Here is a 22,736-nt window from a genome sequence, read left to right as displayed (position 1 = left end):
TGACTCCCAGCACTGAATGGAGGTTACGCAGCAAAGGCTTGCCAGCTTGCATATGTAAGAAGAGTAAAGAACTTTCGAATTGGACAGCAGTTGGTGTTTTGCCTTTGTACCAAGGACGGAAGAGTCTCACGAAAATGAACTTAATACTGGGAGAAAGTTAAAAAGGTCATTCTCCCCTCATAGAATAAGTCATTGAACATAATGAAAATGCCATACCTGGGTCATTGCTGTTTTCAGCACTTTCTTCACTTTCGTGGTCTTCCTCTCCAGCTGTATTTTGCTCAGCGTGTAGGAGACTTAGCTTGTGGCACACCTCAAAGGCTTGCCCTATAGTTCGCACTATCCTCATTGCTTGACTCTGTGATGGAGAGCAGGAAGAAGGAGACTGTTATCTCAGTGCACCTCAATGAGCTGTAGCTGGCATTGTGCGAATGAATATAGTGAGAATCTTTACATCATAAAGCTTTCAGAATGGTGATGATGTAATATGGATCATTGTTTCATACGAATAAGAAATACAGAACAATTATGTGCACAATGCGGCCCATTCACAATCAGAGTTGCTCCCTCCCCTTCCTTGGCAAGGCCACAACGCTCAGAATCATAAAATCCCCACAGAGCAGAAGGAGGCCATTCGGCCCATCGAGTCTGTACCAACTCTCTGACAGAGCATCTCACCAGACCCTATCCCCGTAACCCCACATATTTATCCCACGAAGGGTCAATTTAGCATGGCCAATCCACCTAACCTGAACATCTTTGGACTGTGGGAGGAAACTGGAGCACCCGAAGGAAACTCCCGCAGACACGGGGAGAACGTGCAAACTCCACACAGACAGTGACCCCAAGGTCAAAATTGAACTCGGGTCTCTGGTGCTGTGGGACAGAAGTGTTAACCACTGTGCCACCGTGCCACCCATGAGATTTATGGCTGTCTCTCTAATGAAAAGTATTTATTTACAACAGGCTCTTTGTGTTGTCTCCAGAAGTCATTGTGTAGAGAGGATATGCTAATTATTCACAGACAGCTTCCATTTCCTTAGCAATAATCATTAGCCTGGAGAGTAATCTGGACATGTCTCCCTGGATTTGGATTTGGATGGGAGAGAAATTCTGAATGAGCCCACCCTGCAGAATTCCTTCACCAGATCCAGGGCACGTTCTTGATTATTCTGCTACTCTGTTTATTAAACAGGGAAGCTTCGCAGCCGTTGAATAGAAGAAAGCTCAATCCCTGCAGCAGGATAATATATTGTGTGCCAGCGCTGACCAAACAGTACCTCATCCGACCTACCATGAGCAATGCCAGGGAGAGAACAGTGCTTGCAAAGTATGGGTCAAAGGTAGTTTATAAAGTGTTCATGGTTCCAATGGATACCACACCACCAGCCCATAAGACCATAAGACATAGGAGCAGAATTAGGCCACATGGTCCATCGAGTCTGCTCCGCCATTCAATCGTGGCTGATATTTTCTCATCCCCATTCTCCTGCCTTTTCCCCATAATCCCTGATCCTCTTATTAATCAAGAACCTATCTATCCCTGTCTTAAAGACATTCAATGACTTGTCCTCCACAGCCTTCTGCGGCAAAGAATTCCACAGATTCGCCACTCTCTGGTAGAGCCCTATCCTCTCTTCTTCCTGTCTAGGGATTCTCTTCAGTGCCTTCCCCAAGTATTTCCTGCTTAGTACTGGTGTGTGACCAGGCGTGCAGAGTTCTCCCTTGGGCAGGACGCTTGCCATTCCATCCAGACAGTGTAAACAGAGTATTTACTGCCTGGCTGAAATCCACATTACAGTTACCATTTTCAGATGAGGAGCTGCACTATAAATACCACATCAAACAATCAAACCACCATTTCATTTTTTGCTAACAAGCTGCTGAAGGTGCAAATCTCTCTCAATAGGATGCCCAGAACCTGGCTACCAAAGGGTTCCCACTGCAACATGGAATGTATTCTCTCCCATTGCTTCTGCCTGCAGGAAGTGGACATTTCCTCGTTTCAGTCCCAGTTACTGAACTTTACGGGGACACGTGCGGCTTTTGACCATTTAGTTCGAAGTTCTCCGCAATTTGTTTTTAATGCTACAACAATCTTTCATTCCAAATAGACATGTGAGCACAATCCCAAACATAACCTGCTGACAATAAAGGTTACTGTGCTTCGGTGAGCGATTACAACTCAGCCTTGGCCTACGTTATACACACACTGGCTGTAAGAGAGTGAATTAATCTACAGCCATATTTCCAATCGATTAAGCATTTTCCCTCGTTTCCTCCTTTTTTATTACTAAAGCCACATAGTAGGAGACTGAGCCAGTATTTAACTGTACAACTCTACCTCAGTGCTTCAAGAGCACAGTGTTCAAATTAGTCCACTAATTCAGTCGCGATTCATAACAACCTGCATTAACGCGCACTTAAAATAATCACATGCACTCAAAACTCATCCATCAGATTCTGGAAACAGCCGCCCAGAATTGATAATCATGCAGGTAGTTCTCAGTTCACCCCACTGCTGGGAAAATTGAAACCATTAATTTCAGCTTCTGGTTCCCATATGTCACAGTCGCAACAACAAATGGGCTGATGTGAGTGTTTGCACACCTTTGGCACAGAGTGAAAGCAAATGCTCATGCAGAGTGCACTGTTCAGGACCAATCATTGGAGCTGGTCACTGACATTGGAAAATAGAGACACCTTTCAGTCACTGCGCAGGACATGGTGAGTCCTGCTCAAATGAAAATGTCATCATTTTAATATTTTTAAAACTATTTCTTTTGATTTTGCAGGAACAGCTCGCACACAGAGCAAACATTTGTGAATAAAATGTTATAATGTTTGATTTAACCCAGTGCTTCCCAAATATTTTCGCAGCCGGATTCCATTTAATTGCATAGATGTGTGACCCTGGGGAGAAAATGTGCAGGGACAAGCACTATTGAACAAGACAGGGGGCTTCAGGAGTGGAAGGGCCTAGCATACCCACCTCCCCTCCTTCAAACCCCCACCACTGCCCCTTGTTATCCATCTCCCAATCTCCCCCTCCATCGCCTACATTTCCTCTTCATGCACATTTCTGCTTTCTTGACCCCTTTCCCCCCTCCTTCAACTTCCATCTCCCCCCTCCATCTCCCACCATCTCCCCCTCCTTCACCCTTCATCTCCCCCTCCTTCACTCCCCATCTCTGTCATGGAGGGTGGGGTGCGTGCATGGGGAGTTGTTGAAAAGACAGAGCTTCTCCGACCTCTTCATTGTTGTTGTCTGCAGCAGCTATGGGGCCTCAGAGTGCAAAGCATTAAGCCACGTCCACAGGAAGATCATGGAAGGGGCCTTGTGGCTCTCAGAAATCAGTCCAAGATTCACAGCAGCCATTAATGCCTCGAGGCTTACAATCCCAAAATCTCATTTAACGGCCCCACAGAGGGTCCAGGCCCACAGTTTGGGTGGTCCTGGCCTAATCTATTATTGGCCAATATATGGTTCCAACAACAAATGCACAGATGGAATCATTGAAGGACATCTATATCCACACCCCCCACCCTCCTCCCCTCTGAGCAGGTGGGCCTCAATCCGAAGGCTCTTTCAGATTTGGGGCACCTTCCCCTCTGATGCCAGAGCTCCGGCCCTCCCTTTCTCCCTGGCTGGCCCCTGATGCTGTAATTGCCCCCCCCCCCACTCCCCAGGGCATCTCTTACCCTCCTGCCACTGGGACCCTCCTCCAATTTACTTTAAGAACGGTCCCGGGACTTAGTTCCAGGCAGACTGCTGCAGTACCTCTTGTGCCCACTGCAGCACTGTACCTATACACAGCATGGACGAGTTGGGCCAATGGGCCTGTTTCTGTGCTGTATATCTCTGTGGACGGATTGGAGTGTTGTCGGTCAATCAGATTTCCTGACAACTCTCATGGACAGTACTTCCTTCCGAGAACAGACAGAAGTCCCATCCATTGCCTATCAGAGCTCAACTGAACATGAGGTGACAGTGGGCTTCTGAGAGGCAGGGGGGCAAGTTGCGCGCTGACTCTCAGGATGGCAAATGCCAACTGCTTGTCATCCTGAAAGTTCTGCCCAATATACATACACAAACACATTCATACATACACACACACATCCATACATACACACACACATCCATACATACACACACACATCCATACATACACACACACATCCATATATATTAAAATCAGTAACCCATATTTGTTCAACACAAGTGTAATCTGACATCTGCTAATTGTATAAAGTAACCAATTCTACTCTTCAAAAAAATGGTAATTTATAGTTTAATGATGCAAATAGGAAAATTTGCTTCCACACAAAAGCAATCCAATCATCTATGACCGTCATTGAAAATGACATTTTCCTCTATATGTCAGAGTACAATAGATAGAAACCTGCGACCCACACTGCACCCCAGGGCAAAATCTCACCTTGAAATTTTTTTTAAAAAAAAGGTGAGCATGAAAATTAATTCATCACACTTAGGCAAAATTGGAACAGCAAGGAAATATAATCTATAAAATTCATTTATTTTTGAAATGTTATTGACACAGCGAAAAACAGAGATGCTATGAATGTGGTGTTTAGAATCGAAACACAATTTAATTAACCAAAAGCTTTCCAATGATGAAAATAATGAAACAAGCATCCATTAAAGGCATGATTATGTAGAGGTGTCTGTTCCTGCCAAACTTCTGCTTGTACAACAACAATCCTAATTTCCATTTAAATTGTGTCTAGAACATAGAATAATATTGCAAAGCGCTTCACAGAACAGCAATCAGATAAAAGTGAATGCTGGGCCAAAATAAAGAAACATAGAAACATAGAAACCTACAGTGCAGAAGGAGGCCATTCGGCCCATCGAGTCTGCACCGACCACAATCCCACCCAGGCCCTACCCCCACACATTTTACCCGCTAATCCCTCTAACCTACGCATCCCAGGACTCTAAGGGACAATTTTTAACCTGGCCAATCAACCTAACCCGCACATCTTTGGACTGTGGGAGGAAACCGGAGCACCCGGAGGAAACCCACGCAGACACGAGGAGAATGTGCAAACTCCACACAGACAGTGACCCGAGCCGGGAATCGAACCCGGGACCCTGGAGCTGTGAAGCAGCAGTGCTAACCACTGTGCTAACCACTGTGCTACCGTGCCGCCTAAGGGCGACTAAAAGCTTGGTCAAAAGGTGGTTTTAAACGAGAATTTCAATTGGCACAAAGATCAATAAGTTGAGTGCTCCTACTTAAACCCTTCTATTTAATTACCAGCCGAGTGGTCAAATATGTGGCATTGTACTATTTCTCTCATCTTCCCTTAGAAAGACTCTGACTTGCTGGGGTCTTGAAGACCCTAGTCCGCAGGAAGCTCTCTGCTACTTCACAGACAGGTGCAAGCTCATAGGGGTGAAACTATTGGATCATAGAGGACATTGCCAGCAAGTCCAATACCCTCACACCATTCTCCCAACAAAACTCAACTCCAAACTCCATGGCCTGGGGCTTGGCTTCTCCCTCTGTGACTGGATCCTAAACTTCCTAACCCACAGACCGCAATCAGTAAGAATAGGCAACAACACCTCCTCCACAATCATTCTCAACACCACTGCCCCACAAGGCTGTATCCTCAGCCCCTTACTATACTCCTTACACACCTATGACTGTGTGCCTAAATTCTACTCCAACTCCATTTTCAAGTTTGCTGATGACACCACCATAGTAGGTTGGATCTCAAACAATGACGAGACCAAGTACAGGAAAGAGAAAGAGAATCTGGTGAACTGGTGCGATGACAATAATCTCTCCCTCAATGTCAGTAAACAAAGGAGATAGTCAACTACTTCAGGAAGCGTAGTGGGAAAAACAAGCACTTGGAGAGATTTGAACTAATGAAAACCAGCAATGATTTTTGAAAGACAGATCACATTTGACTAAGCTAACTGAATATTTTGGTGAGGTAACAGACAAGGTTGGGAATGCGGTGGATGCTGTCTATATGGATTTTAAGTAAGTTGTTTGATAAAATACCAAATAAAAGACTGGTTACAAAATTGAGGGTCATGGAATAGAGAGGTGCAATTGAATGAAAGAAATGGCTTTAGAACAGAAAACAACAAAGGTTATTTTTCAGCCAGTAAGACAATGGGGTCAGTGTTTGGACAACTGTTTTTTTTTGTTGCCTATAAATGATTTGAATCATGGAGAGCAGAGTAGAAATTCAGAATTGCTGAAAATAATAAATCTGAATTGACAAACAGTGAAGATGATTTTTAAAAATCACCCTCAACTTGACATAGGCTATTAGAAATGGCACTAGTCTAAAGTGTGCAGGAACAGCGGGGTCTGATGGTGCACGTGTATTGCTTTTAAAATGGCAGGATATACTGAGAGAGTGATTAGCAAAACATATGGGGTTTGGGGCTTCATAAATAGAGGCATTGATTAAAACGCAGGGAGATTATGAAAAACCTTTATAAAGCTCTGGTTAGACCTCTCACACTACCGGTTCCATCCCTCTCCTTAGCAACTGTCTGAGGCCGAGCCAAATTCTTCGAAAGCCTGATAAAATATCCACGCCATCACTAACATCGCCTGTTTCCATCACTGAAACATCACCTGATACTCATGCCATAGCTCATCTGTTATTGAAACCCTCATCCATGCCTTTGTTACCTTCAAATGTCCTGACTCTCCTCCCACATCCTACCCTCCCTAAACATGAGGTCATCCAAAACACTCCAGCCTGAAGTCTCTGTGGAGTCTTAACACCACCACCTGCAAGTTCCCCTCCAAGCCACTCACTCACCATCCCGACTTGGAAATAAATTGCCGCCGTTCCTTCCCTGTGGCTGGGTCAAAAGCCTTCCTAATAGCAGGTGTGGGTGTAGCTATACCACATGGACTGCAGCGGTTAAGGAGGAGGCTCACTACCCCCTTCTCAAGGGCAATTAGGGATGGGCAATAAATGCTGGCCTAGGCAAGCGACCTTCATGTCCTGTTGATGAGTACAGGGAAGAAACTCACTAAACATCACCCCAATCTTAAAATTCTCATCTTGCTTTTCAAATGGCGTTAGAGCTTTGCCTCTCTTTAAGCTCCTCAGTCCTACAATCCTCTGACCTATCTCTCTCCTTAATTCCAGCCTCTTGAGCTTTCCCCGATTGTAACTATTCCATCACTGGTGGCTGTGCCTTCAGTTGCTCCTCCTACTCCTCTCTGCCTCTCTACTTTGCACTCTTCCATTAAGACACTCTTTAAAACCCAGCCCTTTGACTAAGCTTTTGAAACATCTGACCTAAAATTGCTTTTTGTGGCCCGGTGTCACATTTCTTTCTCTGCGAAGCGCCTCGGGAAGTTTTACGGCGTCAAAGGTGCCACATAAATGTCAGTTGCTGTCGTAGTGTGTGTGCAACCAGAAGCCTCATGTCACTTGGCTGTTGCAGAGGTTAGAGCTGTCCTGTCAGTCACATTTAGCCTGCTAATCCCCCTGACGCTAAGGTTCAATTTAGCATGGCCAATCCATCTAACCCGCACATCTTTGGAGGGTGGGGGGAAACCGGAGCATCCGGAGGAAACCCATGCAGACACGGGGAGAATGTGCAGACTGCTGTAATCTGATGCTGTAATTGAACCCGGGTCTATGGCGCTGTGAGACAGTAGCACTAATCACTGTGCCATCATGTCACCCCATAATTTATTCTTATTTCCCATTTCTAGATCTATTTTGCAGATTTGCAAAAGCAGCACTATTGCAGGGTCGTTGTTCAGGGGTAATGAGAGTTCGTACACAAAGACATAAAGATCAAAAGATGAACTGAAGTGCGAGTGTGGCAGGGATGGAGAAAAAGGTGTCATCAGACATAGCTCTAACGTTGATGGACTGCAGACTTCTGTTGAAATATAATTGCAGCACATTTTTGGAAACGAATTGTGTAAACAGACGCCGGGGCATTTATTTCTTCTGGTAAGACAGCATTTAAGATTGGTTAAAATTCCATTGTTGACAAGCATTAAACTAAAACCAGTGATTTGATGATAATGTTAACAGTAGACAAGGAGATGACATATATTCTGGAACAGGAGAGGGAGGAAGAAGAAAACAATTTATTTGCCAGACTCTTAGTATTTATACAATTTACGGTCCACAATATGAAAGAAATCCAACCTTAGCTTTCTCATAAATTTCAATCTTTCCATTCCTCAGCCACTGAAGATTTCCTTGGGCATGTTTAATATTAATAGAAAGAAATGGAAAAAAAATTGCATTTGTATATTGCCTTTTATAATTTCAGGATATCCCACAGCATTTCAAGGCTAATTAACTATTTTGAAATATGGTCATTGTTGTGATATAGGGAAATACAGCATTCAATATTGACCCAGCAGATAGGATCTCACAAAAAACAATGAAATAAAGGATCTGCAGTTATGAAAAGGTTCTAGCTGAACGATAAATGTTGGTCAAGACACAAGGGAGAACGCTCCCTCTCATCTTTAAGCAGTACTACAGGATCTGTTACAGCAACCAGAGGAGAGAATGGACCTTGATTTAATGTCTCCTCCAACAGTGCAGCACTCCCTCAGTGCTGTTCCTACAGCAGTGCAATATTGCCTCAGTTCTGCCCCTTTGACAGCGCAGTACTTCCTTAATACTGCCTGTATGTGGATGTAGCACTCTCTCAGTACTGCCCATGCGACAGTGCAGCACTCTTTCAGTACTGCCCATCCGACAGTGCAGCACTCCCTCAGTACTGCCCATCCGACAGTGCAGCAGTCCCTCAGTACTGCCTCTCCGACAGTGCAGCACTCCCTCAGTACTGCCTCTCCGACAGTGCAGCACTCCCTCAGTACTGACCCCCCGACAGTGCAGCACTCCCTCAGTACTGCCCATCCGACAGTGCAGCACTCCCTCAGTACTGACCCTCTGACAGTGCAGCACTCCCTCAGTACTGCCCCTCCGACAGTGCAGCACTCCCTCAGTACTGACCCTCTGACAGTGCAGCACTCCCTCAGTACTGCCCCTACGACAGTGCAGCACTCCCTCAGTACTGTCCATCCGACAGTGCAGCACTCCCTCAGTACTGTCCATCCGACAGTGCAGCACTCCCTCATTACTGCCCATCCGACAGTGCAGGACTCCCTCAGTACTGCCCATCCGACAGTGCAGCACTCCCTCAGTACTGCCCCTACGACAGTGCAGCACTCCCTCAGTACTGTCCATCCGACAGTGCAGCACTCCCTCAGTACTGTCCATCCGACAGTGCAGCACTCCCTCATTACTGCCCATCCGACAGTGCAGCACTCCCTCAGTACTGCCCATACAACAGTGCAGCACTCCCTCAGTACTGTCCATCCGACAGTGCAGCACTCCCTCAGTACTGCCCCTCAGACAGTGCAGCACTCCCTCAGTACTGCCCTTCAGACAGTGCAGCACTCCCTCAGTACTGCCCCTCCGACAGTGCAGCACTCCCTCAGTACTGCCGCTCCGACAGTGCAGCACTCCCTCAGTACTGCCCCTACGACAGTGCAGCACTCCCTCAGTACTGTCCATCCGACAGTGCAGCACTCCCTCAGTACTGCCCCTCAGACAGTGCAGCACTCCCTCAGTACTGCCGCTCCGACAGTGCAGCACTCCCTCAGTACTGCCCCTACGACAGTGCAGCACTCCCTCAGTACTGCCCCTACGACAGTGCAGCACTCACTCAGTACTGCCGCTCCGACAGTGCAGCACTCCCTCAGTACTGCCTCTCCGACAGTGCAGCACTCCCTCAGTACTGCCCATCCGACAGTGCAGCACTCCCTCAGTACTGCCGCTCCAACAGTGCAGCACTCCCTCAGTACTGACCCTCCGACAGTGCAGCACTCCCTCAGTACTGCCCCTATGACAGTGCAGCACTCCCTCAGTATTGCCCCTACGACAGTGCAGCACTCCCTCAGTACTGCCTGTCCGACAGTGCAGCACTACCTCAGTACTGACCCTCCGACAGTGCAGCACTCCCTCAGTACTGCCCCTACGACAGTGCAGCACTCCCTCAGTACTGCCCCTACGACAGTGCAGCACTCCCTCAGTACTGCCCCTACGACAGTGCAGCACTCTTTCAGTACTGTCCATCCGACAGTGCAGCACGCCCTCAGTACTGCCGCTCCGACAGTGCAGCACGCCCTCTGTATTGCCCCTCCGACAGTGCAGCACTCTTTCAGTACTGTCCATCCGACAGTGCAGCACTCCCTCAGTACTGCCAGTCCGACAGTGCTGCACTCCCTCAGTACTGCCTGTCCGACAGTGCAGCACTCCCTCAGTACTGCCTCTCCGACAGTGCAGCACTCCCTCAGTACTGCCTCTCCGACAGTGCAGCACTCCCTCAGTACTGCCCCTCCAACAGTGCAGCAGTCCCTCAGTACTGCCTCTCCGACAGTGCAGCACTCCCTCAGTACTGCCCCTCCAACAGTGCAGCAGTCCCTCAGTACTGCCTCTCCGACAGTGCAGCACTCCCTCAGTACTGCCCCTCCCACAGTGCAGCACTCCCTCAGTACTGCCCCTCCAACAGTGCAGCAGTCCCTCAGTACTGCCAGTCCGACAGTGCTGCACTCCCTCAGTACTGCCTGTCCGACAGTGCAGCACTCCCTCAGTACTGCCTCTCCGACAGTGCAGCACGCCCTCTGTATTGCCCCTCCGACAGTGCAGCACTCTTTCAGTACTGTCCATCCGACAGTGCAGCACTCCCTCAGTACTGTCCATCCGACAGTGCAGCACTCCCTCAGTACTGCCCCTCCAACAGAGCAGCACTCCCTCAGTACTACCCCTCCGACAGTGCAGCACTCTTTCAGTACTGTCCATCCGACAGTGCAGCACTCCCTCAGTACTGCCCCTCCGACAGTGCAGCACTCCCTCAGTATTGCCCCTCAGACAGTGCAGCACTCTCTCAGTACTGACCCTCCGACAGTGCAGCTCTCCCTCAGTACTGACCCTCCGACAGCGCAGCAAGCCCTCAGTACTGTCCATCCGACAGTGCAGCACTCCCTCAGTACTGACCCTCCAACAGTGCAGCACTCCCTCAGTATTGCCCATACAAAAAGTGCAGCACTCCCTCAGTACTGACCCCACGACAGTGCAGCACCCCCTCAGTACTGCCCCTCCGACAGTGCAGCACTCCCTCAGTACTGCCCATACAACAGTGCAGCACTCCCTCAGTACTGCTCCTCCGACAGTGCAGCAGTCCCTCAGTACTGCCCCTCCGACAGTGCAGCACTCCCTCAGTACTGCCCCTCTGACAGTGCAGCACTCTTTCAGTACTGTCCATCCGACAGTGCAGCACTCCCTTAGTACTGCCTCTCCGGCAGTGCAGCTCTCCCTCAGTACTGCCCCTCCGACAGTGCAGCACTCCCTCAGTACTGCCCCTCCGACAGTGCAGCCCTCTCTACTGACCCTACGACAGTGCAGCCCTCCCTCAGTACTGCCGCTCCGACAGTGCAGCACTCCCTCAGTATTGCCCCTCCAACAGTGCAGCACTCCCTCAGTACTGCCCCTCCGACAGTGCAGCACTCCCTCAGTACTGCCGCTCCAACAGTGCAGCACTCCCTCAGTACTGACCCTCCGACAGTGCAGCACTCCCTCAGGACCGCCCCTACGACAGTGCAGCACTCCCTCAGTACTGCCCATACAACAGTGCAGCACTCCCTCAGTACTGCCCCTCCAACAGTGCAGCACTCCATCACTACTGCCCCTCCAACAGTGCAGCACTCCCTCAGTACTGACCCTCCGACAGTGCAGCACTCCATCAGTACTGCCCATCCGACAGTGCAGCACTCCCTCATTACTGCCCCTCCGAAAGTGCAGCACTCCCTCATTACTGCCCCTCCGACAGTGCAGCACTCCCTCAGTACTGCCCCCCCGACAGTGCAGCATTCCCTCAGTACTGCCCCTCCGACAGTGCAGCACTCCCTCAGTACTGCCGCTCCGACAGTGCAGCACTCCCTCAGTACTGCCTCTCCGACAGTGCAGCACTCCCTCAGTACTGCCCATCCGACAGTGCAGCACTCCCTCAGTACTGCCGCTCCAACAGTGCAGCACTCCCTCAGTACTGACCCTCCGACAGTGCAGCACTCCCTCAGTACTGCCCCTACGACAGTGCAGCACTCCCTCAGTACTGCCCCTACAACAGTGCAGCACTCCCTCAGTACTGCCCCTACAACAGTGCAGCACTCCCTCAGTACTGCCCCTACGACAGTGCAGCACTCTTTCAGTACTGTCCATCCGACAGTGCAGCACGCCCTCAGTACTGCCGCTCCGACAGTGCAGCACGCCCTCTGTATTGCCCCTCCGACAGTGCAGCACTCTTTCAGTACTGTCCATCCGACAGTGCAGCAGTCCCTCAGTACTGCCAGTACGACAGTGCTGCACTCCCTCAGTACTGCCTGTCCGACAGTGCAGCACTCCCTCAGTACTACCCCTCTGACAGTGCAGCACTCCCTCAGTACTGCCTCTCCGACAGTGCAGCTCTCCCTCAGTACTGCCAGTCCGACAGTGCTGCACTCCCTCAGTACTGCCTGTCCGACAGTGCAGCACTCCCTCAGTACTGCCGCTACGACAGTGCAGCACGCCCTCTGTATTGCCCCGCCGACAGTGCAGCACTCTTTCAGTACTGTCCATCCGACAGTGCAGCACTCCCTCAGTACTGTCCATCCGACAGTGCAGCACTCCCTCAGTACTGCCCCTCCAACAGTGCAGCACTCCCTCAGTATTGCCCCTCCGACAGTGCAGCACTCCCTCAGTATTGCCCCTCAGACAGTGCAGCAGTCTCTCAGTACTGACCCTCCGACAGTGCAGCTCTCCCTCAGTACTGACCCTCCGACAGCGCAGCAAGCCCTCAGTACTGTCCATCCGACAGTGCAGCACTCCCTCAGTACTGACCCTCCAACAGTGCAGCACTCCCTCAGTACTGCCCATACAAAAAGTGCAGCACTCCCTCAGTACTGACCCTACGACAGTGCAGCACCCCCTCAGTACTGCCCCTCCGACAGTGCAGCACTCCCTCAGTACTGCCCATACAACAGTGCAGCACTCCCTCAGTACTGCTCCTCCGACAGTGCAGCAGTCCCTCAGTACTGCCCCTCCGACAGTGCAGCACTCCCTCAGTACTGCCCCTCTGACAGTGCAGCACTCTTTCAGTACTGTCCATCCGACAGTGCAGCCCTCTCTACTGACCCTACAACAGTGCAGCCCTCCCTCAGTACTTCCACTCCGACAGTGCAGCACTCCCTCAGTATTGCCCCTCAAACAGTGCAGCACTCCCTCAGTACTGCCCCTCCGACAGTGCAGCACTCCCTCAGTACTGCGCCTCCAACAGTGCAGCACTCCCTCAGTACTGCCGCTCCAACAGTGCAGCACTCCCTCAGTATTGACCCTCCGACAGTGCAGCACTCCCTCAGTACCGCCCCTACGACAGTGCAGCACTCCCTCAGTACTGCCCATACAACAGTGCAGCACTCCCTTAGTACTGCCCCTCCAACAGTGCAGCACTCCATCACTACTGCCCCTCCAACAGTGCAGCACTCCCTCAGTACTGACCCTCCGACAGTGCAGCACTCCATCAGTACTGCCCATCCGACAGTGCAGCACTCCCTCAGTACTGCCCCCCGACAGTGCAGCATTCCCTCAGTACTGCCCCTCCGACAGTGCAGCACTCCCTCATTACTGCCCCTCCAACAGTGCAGCACTCCCTCATTACTGCCCCTCCGACAGTGCAGCACTCCCTCAGTACTGCCCCCCCGACAGTGCAGCATTCCCTCTGTACTGCCCCTCCGACAGTGCAGCACTCCCTCAGTACTGCCCCCCCGACAGTGCAGCATTCCCTCAGTACTGCCCATCCGACAGTTCAGCACTCCCTCAGTACTGCCCATCCGACAGTGCAGCACTCCCTCAGTACTGCCCCTCCAACAGTGCAGCAGTCCCTCAGTACTGCCCCTCTGACAGTGCAGCACTCCCTCAGTACTGCCCAACCGACAGTGCTGCACTCCCTCAGTACTGCCCCTCCGACAGTGCTGCACTCCCTCACTACTGCCACTCCGACAGTGCAGTACTCCCTCAGTACTGCCCCTACGACAGTGCAGCACTCTCTCAGTACTGCCCATACAACAGTGCAGCACTCCCTCAGTACTGCCCCTCCAACAGTGCAGCACTCCATCAGTACTGCCCCTCCAACAGTGCAGCACTCCCTCAGTACTGACCCTCCGACAGTGCAGCACTCCCTCAGTACTGACCCTCCGACAGCGCAGCAAGCCCTCAGTACTGTCCATCCGACAGTGCAGCACTCCCTCAGTACTGACCCTCCAACAGTGCAGCAGTCCCTCAGTACTGCCGCTCCGACAGTGCAGCACTCCCACAGTACTGACCCTCCAACAGTGCAGCACTCCCTCAGTACTGCCCATACAATAGTGCAGCACTCCCTCAGTACTGACCCTACGACAGTGCAGCACTCCCTCAGTTCTCCCGCTCCGACAGTGCAGCACTCCCTCAGTACTGCCCATACAACAGTGCAGCACTCCCTCAGTACTGCACCTCCGACAGTGCAGCAGCCCTCAGTACTGCCCCTCCGACAGTGCAGCACTCCCTCAGTACTGCCCCTCTGACAGTGCAGCACTCTTTCAGTACTGCCGCTCCGACAGTGCAGCACTCCCTCAGTACTGCCCATACAACAGTGCAGCACTCCCTCAGTACTGCCCCTCCGACAGTGCAGCACTCCCTCAGTACTGCCCCTCCGACAGTGCAGCACTCCCTCAGTACTGACCCTCTGACTGTGCAGCACTCCCTCAGTACTGCCCCTCCGACTGTGCAGCACCCCTCAGTACTGCCCATACAAAAGTGCAGCACTCCCTCAGTATTGCCCCTCCAACAGTGCAGCACTCCCTCAGTACTGCCCCTCCAACAGTGCAGCACTCCCTCAGTACTGCCCCTACGACAGTGCAGCACTCCCTCAGTACTGCCCCTCCGACAGTGCAGCACTCCCTCAGTACTGCCCATACAAAAGTGCAGCACTCCCTCAGTATTGCCCCTCCAACAGTGCAGCACTCCCTCAGTACTGCCGCTCCAACAGTGCAGCACTCCCTCAGTACTGACCCTCCAACAGTGCAGCACTCCCTCAGTACTGCCTCTACGACAGTGCAGCACTCTCTCAGTACTGCCCATACAACAGTGCAGCACTCCCTCAGTACTGCCCCTCCAACAGTGCAGCACTCCATCAGTACTGCCCCTCCAACAGTGCAGCACTCCCTCAGTACTGACCCTCCGACAGTGCAGCACTCCATCAGTACTGCCCATCCGACAGTGCAGCACTCCCTCAGTACTGCCCCCCCGACAGTGCAGCACTCCCTCAGTACTGCCTCTACGACAGTGCAGCACTCCCTCAGTACTGCCCATACAGCAGTGCAGCACTCCCTCAGTACTGCCCCTCCAACAGTGCAGCACTCCATCAGTACTGCCCCTCCAACAGTGCAGCACTCCCTCAGTACTGACCCTCCGACAGTGCAGCACTCCATCAGTACTGCCCATCCGACAGTGCAGCACTCCCTCAGTACTGCCCCCCCGACAGTGCAGCATTCCCTCAGTACTGCCCCCCCGACAGTGCAGCACTCCATCAGTACTGCCCATCCGACAGTGCAGCACTCCCTCTTTACTGCCCCTCCGACAGTGCAGCACTCCCTCAGTACTGCCCATCCGACAGTTCAGCACTCCCTCAGTACTGCCCATCCGACAGTGCAGCACTCCCTCAGTACTGCCCCTCCAACAGTGCAGCAGTCCCTCAGTACTGCCCATCTGACAGTGCGGCACTCCCTCAGTACTGCCGATCCGACAGTGCAGCACTCCCTCAGTACTGCCCATCTGACAGTGCTGCACTCCCTCAGTACTGCCCCTCCGACAGTGCTGCACTCCCTCACTACTGCCCCTCCGACAGTGCAGTACTCCCTCAGTACTGCACAGGAATGACAACCAAGGAATTGTGCTCGAGTCTCTGAAGCGTAGCATGAACCAATGACCTTCAAACTCAGTGGGTTCGAGCTGTACAGTGAGTCAAGACCGACACCTAACTGGAGCACTAAGGACATTCGAATAGACCTGGTGGTATTATCGCTAGACTATTAAACTCAAGTAATGTTCTGGGGTCCCGAGTTCGAATCCCTCCATGGCAGATGGTGGAATTTAAATTCAATAAAAAAGATATCTGAAATTAAGAATCTACAGATGACCATGAAACCATTGTCAATTATCAAACAAACCCATCTGGTTCAATAACATCCTTTAGGGAAGGAAATCTGCTGTCGTTACCTGGTCTGGCCTACATGTGACTTCAGAGCCACAGCAATGTGGTTGATTCTCAACTGCCCTCTGAACTAGGGATGGGCAATAAATGCTGGTCAGCCTGTGATGTCCAGGTTCCATGAATGAATAATAAAAAACAAAATCAATAGACAAAGAAGCTCACTAAGTTCTCTTGTCCCTTCGAATCCTTGGATGTATCCCATTGGGCCTTGGTTCTTTCTCTCCCTTCGGTCTAACTTACTTAGCTAACATTTTTCTTTTAACCATCATAAGATCATCAACCCCAAACTGTTTATCCCACCACAGATGCTGCCTCACATGCTGATGTTGCTATCATTTTCTGTCTTTACTTCAGATTTCCAGCATCTGCAGTATTGTGATTTTGTAATGTTTATCCCACCCTCAAACACTGCAGGAATCACTTGCTCTTTAATACCCTTTTAAAATTCAATAAGCAGAAACCCACGTATATCAAACGTGTAGGCAGCCACTGTGTACCGTTTCGCTGCCTCATCTGACTCAAGAATTCTCCCTTCTATTTGCTGACTGAATTGGCTTTTGGGTCATCAAGATGAAAGCCAATAATTGAATTAGCTGCTTTAGTGAGCTGCTGCGTCCATCCATTTCTTCTTAATGGATGCCAAAGAAACGCTCGCTCCGTGATTAACCAGTCCATTAGGAAGACTGTTCAATTTAATAACACTAAGTATGCAGTACAATTTATTAATCTTACTCGGAGTTTGAAAAGAATGCCACTACATTAGGTGGGGTCCAATAATTGCTGTTGTAATGAATGCTTTAAATACCGACTAAAGTGGAAGATAACACTGCATCAAAAAAAACCAGAAAGCTTGTTGAGTGGTTTAAAATAAATAAAACGTAATTTTATGATTAGAAGCTGCACACTTAGTAACAGCCATTGCATGAACTTTATGGAGAAAGGAACAGCTTTCCATTGAACTGCTGCCAAATCCAAACCATTTCAATTCGGTTCCTCCCCAAGGGCTCAATTGAAAGTGCAGACTCCAGCCAGCTCCATGTTTCAGCTCCACTGTGAAGATAAAGTTGGTCATATGATCCCATATGGCTCACCTCAGTCTTAGCGAGCGGCCTCCTAACGGATGGAAAAATAGGTTTGAACTTGTGCCCCACCCCCAATACAATATTCTTCAAAGAACAAAGAACAGTACAGCACAGGAAACAGGCCCTTCGGCCCTCCAAGCCTGTGCCGCTCCTTGGTCCAACTAGACCAATCGTTTGTATCCCTCCATTCCCAGGCTGCTCATGTGACTATCCAGGTAAGTCTTAAATGATGTCAGCGTGCCTGCCTCCACCACCCTACTTGGCAGCGCATTCCAGGCCCCCACCACCCTCTGTGTAAAAAACGTCCCTCTGATGTCTGAGTTATACTTCGCCCCTCTCAGCTTGAGCCCGTGACCCCTCGTGATCGTCACCTGCGACCTGGGAAAAAGCTTCCCACTGTTCACCCTATCTATACCCTTCATAATCTTGTACACCTCTATTAGATCTCCCCTCATTCTCCGTCTTTCCAAGGAGAACAACCCCAGTCTACCCAATCTCTCCTCATAGCTAAGACCCTCCATACCAGGCAACATCCTGGTAAACCTTCTCTGCACTCTCTCCAATGCCTCCACGTCCTTCTGGTAGTGCGGCGACCAGAACTGGACGCAGTACTCCAAATGTGGCCTAACCAGCGTTCTATACAGCTGCATCATCAGACTCCAGCTTTTATACTCTATACCTCGTCCTATAAAGGCAAGCATACCATATGCCTTCTTCACCACCTTCTCCACCTGTGTTGCCACCTTCAAGGATTTGTGGACTTGCACACCTAGGTCCCTCTGTGTTTCTATACTCCTGATGACTCTGCCATTTATTGTATAACTCCTCCCTACATTATTTCTTCCAAAATGCATCACTTCGCATTTATCCGGATTAAACTCCATCTGCCACCTCTCTGCCCAATTTTCCAGCCTATCTATATCCTGCTGTATTGCCCGACAATGCTCTTCGCTATCCGCAATTCCAGCCATCTTCGTGTCATCCGCAAACTTGCTGATTACACCAGTTACACCTTCTTCCAAATCATTTATATATATCACAAATAGCAGAGGTCCCAGTACAGAGCCCTGCGGAACACCACTGGTCACAGACCTCCAGCCGGAAAAAGACCCTTCGACCACTACCCTCTGTCTCCTATGGCCAAGCCAGTTCTCCACCCATCTAGCCACTTCTCCTTGTATCCCATGAGCCTTAACCTTCTTAACCAACCTGCCATGAGGGACTTTGTCAAATGCCTTACTGAAATCCATATAGACGACATCCACGGCCCTTCCTTCATCAACCGTTTTTGTCACTTCCTCAAAAAACTCCACCAAATTTGTAAGGCACGACCTCCCTCTTACAAAACCATGCTGTCTGTCACTAATGAGATTGTTTCGTTCTAAATGTACATACATCCTGTCTCTAAGAATCCTCTCCAACAACTTCCCTACCACGGACGTCAAGCTCACCGGCCTATAATTTCCTGGGTTATCCCTGCTACCCTTCTTAAACAACGGGACCACATTCGCTATCCTCCAATCCTCAGGGACCTCACCCGTGTCCAAAGAAGCGACAAAGATTTCCGTCAGAGGCCCAGCAATTTCACCTCTTGTCTCCCTGAGCAGTCGAGGATAGATGCCATCAGGCCCTGGGGCTTTGTCAGTTTTAATGTTCCCTAAAAAACCTAACACTTCCTCTCTTGTAATGGAGATTTTCTCTAACGGGTCAACACCTCCCTCCGAGACACTCCCGGTTAACACGCCCCTCTCCTTCGTGAATACCGATGCAAAGTATTCATTTAGGATCTCCCCTATTCCCTTGGGTTCTAAGCATAATTCCCCTCCTTTGTCCCTGAGAGGTCTGATTTTCTCCCTGACAACTCTTTTGTTCCTAACGTATGAATAGAATGCCTTAGGATTCTCCTTAATCCTGCCTGCCAAGAACATCTCGTGACCTCTTTTTGCCCTTCTAACTCCCTGTTTGAGATCTTTCCTACTCTCTCTGTATTCCTCCAGAGCTCCATCTGTTTTCAGTTTCCTGGACTTAACGTACGCCTCCCTTTTCATTTTAATCAGATCCTCAATTTCCCTGGTTATCCACGGCTCTCGAATCCTACCTTTCCTATCTTTCCTTTTTACAGGCACATGCCTATCCTGCAGCCTTATCAATAGTTCCTTAAAAGACTCCCACATGCCAGACGCGGACTTACCCTCGAACATCCTCTCCCAATCAACATCCACCAATTCCTGCCTAATCCGGCTATAGTCAGCCTTCCCCCAATTTAGCACCCTGCCCATAGGACAGCACTCATCCTTGCCCATTACTATCCTAAAGTTAACAGAGTTGTGGTCACTATTTGCCACATGTTCCCCTACCGAAACTTTGTCGACCTGACCGGGCTCATTTCCCAGAACTAGGTCCAGTATAGCCCCCTCTCTAGTCGGGGGAACTAGGTCCAGTATAGCCCCCTCTCTAGTCGGGAATGCAATTCGTAATGGGAACCCTTGCAGATTTTCTTTTCATTCCTTCATGGGAGGAGGGCAACGCTGGGCAAGGCCTGCATCTGTTGCCCATCCCGAACCGCCCTTAAACTGAGTGGCATTTCAGGGGGTAGTTAAGAGTCAACCACATTGCTGTTGGTCTGGATTCACATGTAGGCCAGACCAGGTAAGGACGGCAGATTTTCTTCCCTACAGGACATTAGCAAACCAGATGGGTTTTTACGAGAACAGATGCAGATGACCAGTGCCAGAATTCATTGGCCACACGCCGGCGGGATTCTCCAGTCCCGCCGGCAGTGCACCACCGCTCACGGGTTTTCCACCAGCATGGGATGACATCAATGGGAATTCCCATTGACAGCGGCGGGACCAGAGAACCCTGCCGTTAGCAAACAACGCGCCACCTCCCGCCAGCGGGAGACACGCAGCTGGGAGGTCGGAGAATCTCGCCCCAGATTTATCAATTGGATTTAAATTTCACCAGTTGCCGTGTTGGGATTCGAACCCATGTCCTCAGAACATTAGCCAGGGCATCTGACTTATAGTTCAGTGACATTACCATTATACCACCATCTCCTCCTAATAGAAGCACAGGTTAATGTTATGGACTTTAATTGCTGACCATCACACACCTCGAGCAATAATTACAGCTAGGTCTGTCAACCCCTCAGGATGTCCAGGAGGGACCAAGAATTGACGATTAATTTACAGGCCCTGGTGAAAAACTACAGGGGCATTAAAAAAAAAGTTTGATTTTTCTCAACTTCCTTCATTTTGTTGGCTTCAAAAAAATCGCAGATGGGGAAAAGAGCATTTGACTTGACAAGTATCATCCAATCAGACAATGGAGAGTCTTCCTGCATTCTAATTGGCTACAGTGTGACTACAGTGTGCCATCGGGATGGGCTGCCATTGGAGGGAGCGTGGGAGGTGCATCATGAGATAAAAGCCTCCAGAAATGCCTTTAGCTATAGTAGGCGACCCATACATCCAGAGCACAGGTCAACGACAAAGCACACAGCATTCCTGATGTGAATGAAAACATTAGAATGGGCCTGTGAAAAATGCAAGCTATGTAAAGGTCTGTGAGGGGTCACAAATTAGTATTTGCAGACCATCCTTAGGAGACATCTCGAAATTATACTGCCCAACCATCATACTGTAATTGCAATGGAGCTCCATGTTACAGAAGCACTGCTCGGATTCTTCCAGGGAAGATCCCTTCCCACGTTGTAAGAATGTTCCAACGGCAGCCATTCTTTCCTAAAATTACAACTCAAAAGTACTTTTTTTGTAACATCCTCAGAAGGTGCAGCACAGTTTTAGAACCAACTTTAGAATCACACACCGCATAAGGCAGCCCATCGTGTCTGCACTGGCTCTTTGGTAGAACCATCCAAGTAGTCTCATTTCTCTGCCCTTTTCCCACAACTGCACAAAACAGTTTGCCTCCTGGTATTTACTCAAGTCTCTTTCAAAAGTTACTGTTGCATCTGCTTTCACGGTTCTTCCAGGCAGAACATTCCAGCTTTCTCGGCCAGTTTTAATCTACAGCTGTTAATTCTGAGACTATATGGTGACACAGTGGTTAGCAATGCTGCCTCACAGGGACCTAGGTTCAATTCCGGCCTTGGGTGACTGCCTGTGGAGTTTGCACATTCTCCACGTACCTGTGTAGGCTTCCTCCGGGTGCTCGGGTTTCCACCCACACTCCAAAGATGTGCGGGTTAGGTTGATTGGCCATGCTAAATTGGCCCTTGTGTCAGGGGGATGAGCAGGGTAAATATGTGGTATTATGGGGACAGGGACTGTTGTTGGCACAGGCTCGATGGGCTGAATGGTCTCCTGCACTGTCGGGATTCTATGATTCTATTCTATGATTCCTCCTAGAGGTGATTTGGTGCCTTTTGCTTCAATGCACTCCAGAATATCCCCAAATCTACTCCGGAGCTGCACACTGAACTGCTTCACATTAGCATGAACGCAGAGGTTCAGGTCTACAGCAAGTCAGACAATCCATGTAAACCCAGAGCTGGGTGGAAATATTATACAGCTTTGAAACAGGTAGTTTCTAAAAGGAGAAGTTTTCTGCTCCTCACAAATGTGTTCACGTGCGAGTTTACTTTTTTTTCCTGGAGGTTTCACCTACAATGTTTGAAGGTTCTTCAAAGACACAGAGCAGAATTAGTTACTCTTTTTGAAGTTGTGTGAAATGTCTGATCAAATAAGCACCGGTGACAGCCTAGATCCTCAAAGCAAGAAGTAGTTTCTCATGAGGAACTGTTCTTTAAAACACCATTGGCCCGGGGGGGGGGGGGGCGCAACATGCACACCGCTAGGAAACCCATGATGGGGTACACCCTTGGCAGGACCAGAAGATCCCAGCAGCACGAACAGCTGGAGAATTCAGGCCAACATCTACGAGGTTAGGCACTATTTTAGGTACTTGAACAGGGTATGCACAATCCAGCAATTGTTGCGGCCAGGAGAAGACCGTTGGTCCATCTAGCCCACCTGTGCACAATATTCCTTAGTACATTTTGAATAAATCCAAATCCTAATGTTGACAAGAACCCATTTTTCTTCTCTTCTTGAAGCCCATTCAGGGTCAATGTGAATGTTGGTAATGCACACAAAAAGGAGGAGCAGGACAAGGCCATTCGGCCCCTTGAGACTTCTCTGCCATTTGATAAGATCGTGACTGGTCTGGTTGTGGCCTCAACTCCTCTCTCCTGTCTGGCCCCTATAACCCTTGACTCCATTGTCTATCAAAAATACATCTAACTCAGCCTTGAATATGTTCAACGAGCCAGCCTCCACTGCTCTCTCGGGAACAAAATC

At 49.8% G+C, this 22,736-nt stretch overlaps 1 protein-coding gene across 6 annotated transcripts in view; it reads right to left on the bottom strand.

The window, feature by feature from the left end:
* Positions 1–22,736, bottom strand: part of nos1apa (nitric oxide synthase 1 (neuronal) adaptor protein a) — a 394,570-nt gene that overhangs the window by 126,080 nt on the left and 245,754 nt on the right. For all 6 annotated transcript variants that reach the window (XM_078218123.1, XM_078218124.1, XM_078218126.1 and 3 more), the window contains one exon: positions 217–358. In XM_078218123.1, coding sequence (XP_078074249.1) covers positions 217–358 — 142 coding nt within the window. The remainder of the gene's footprint in view (positions 1–216; positions 359–22,736) is intronic.

The sequence above is a fragment of the Mustelus asterias genome, chromosome 8 (assembly GCF_964213995.1).
Source record: "Mustelus asterias chromosome 8, sMusAst1.hap1.1, whole genome shotgun sequence".
NCBI lineage: Eukaryota > Metazoa > Chordata > Chondrichthyes > Carcharhiniformes > Triakidae > Mustelus > Mustelus asterias.
Note: the sequence above shows the minus strand (reverse complement) of the source record. Positions and strands in the feature narration are given on the sequence as shown.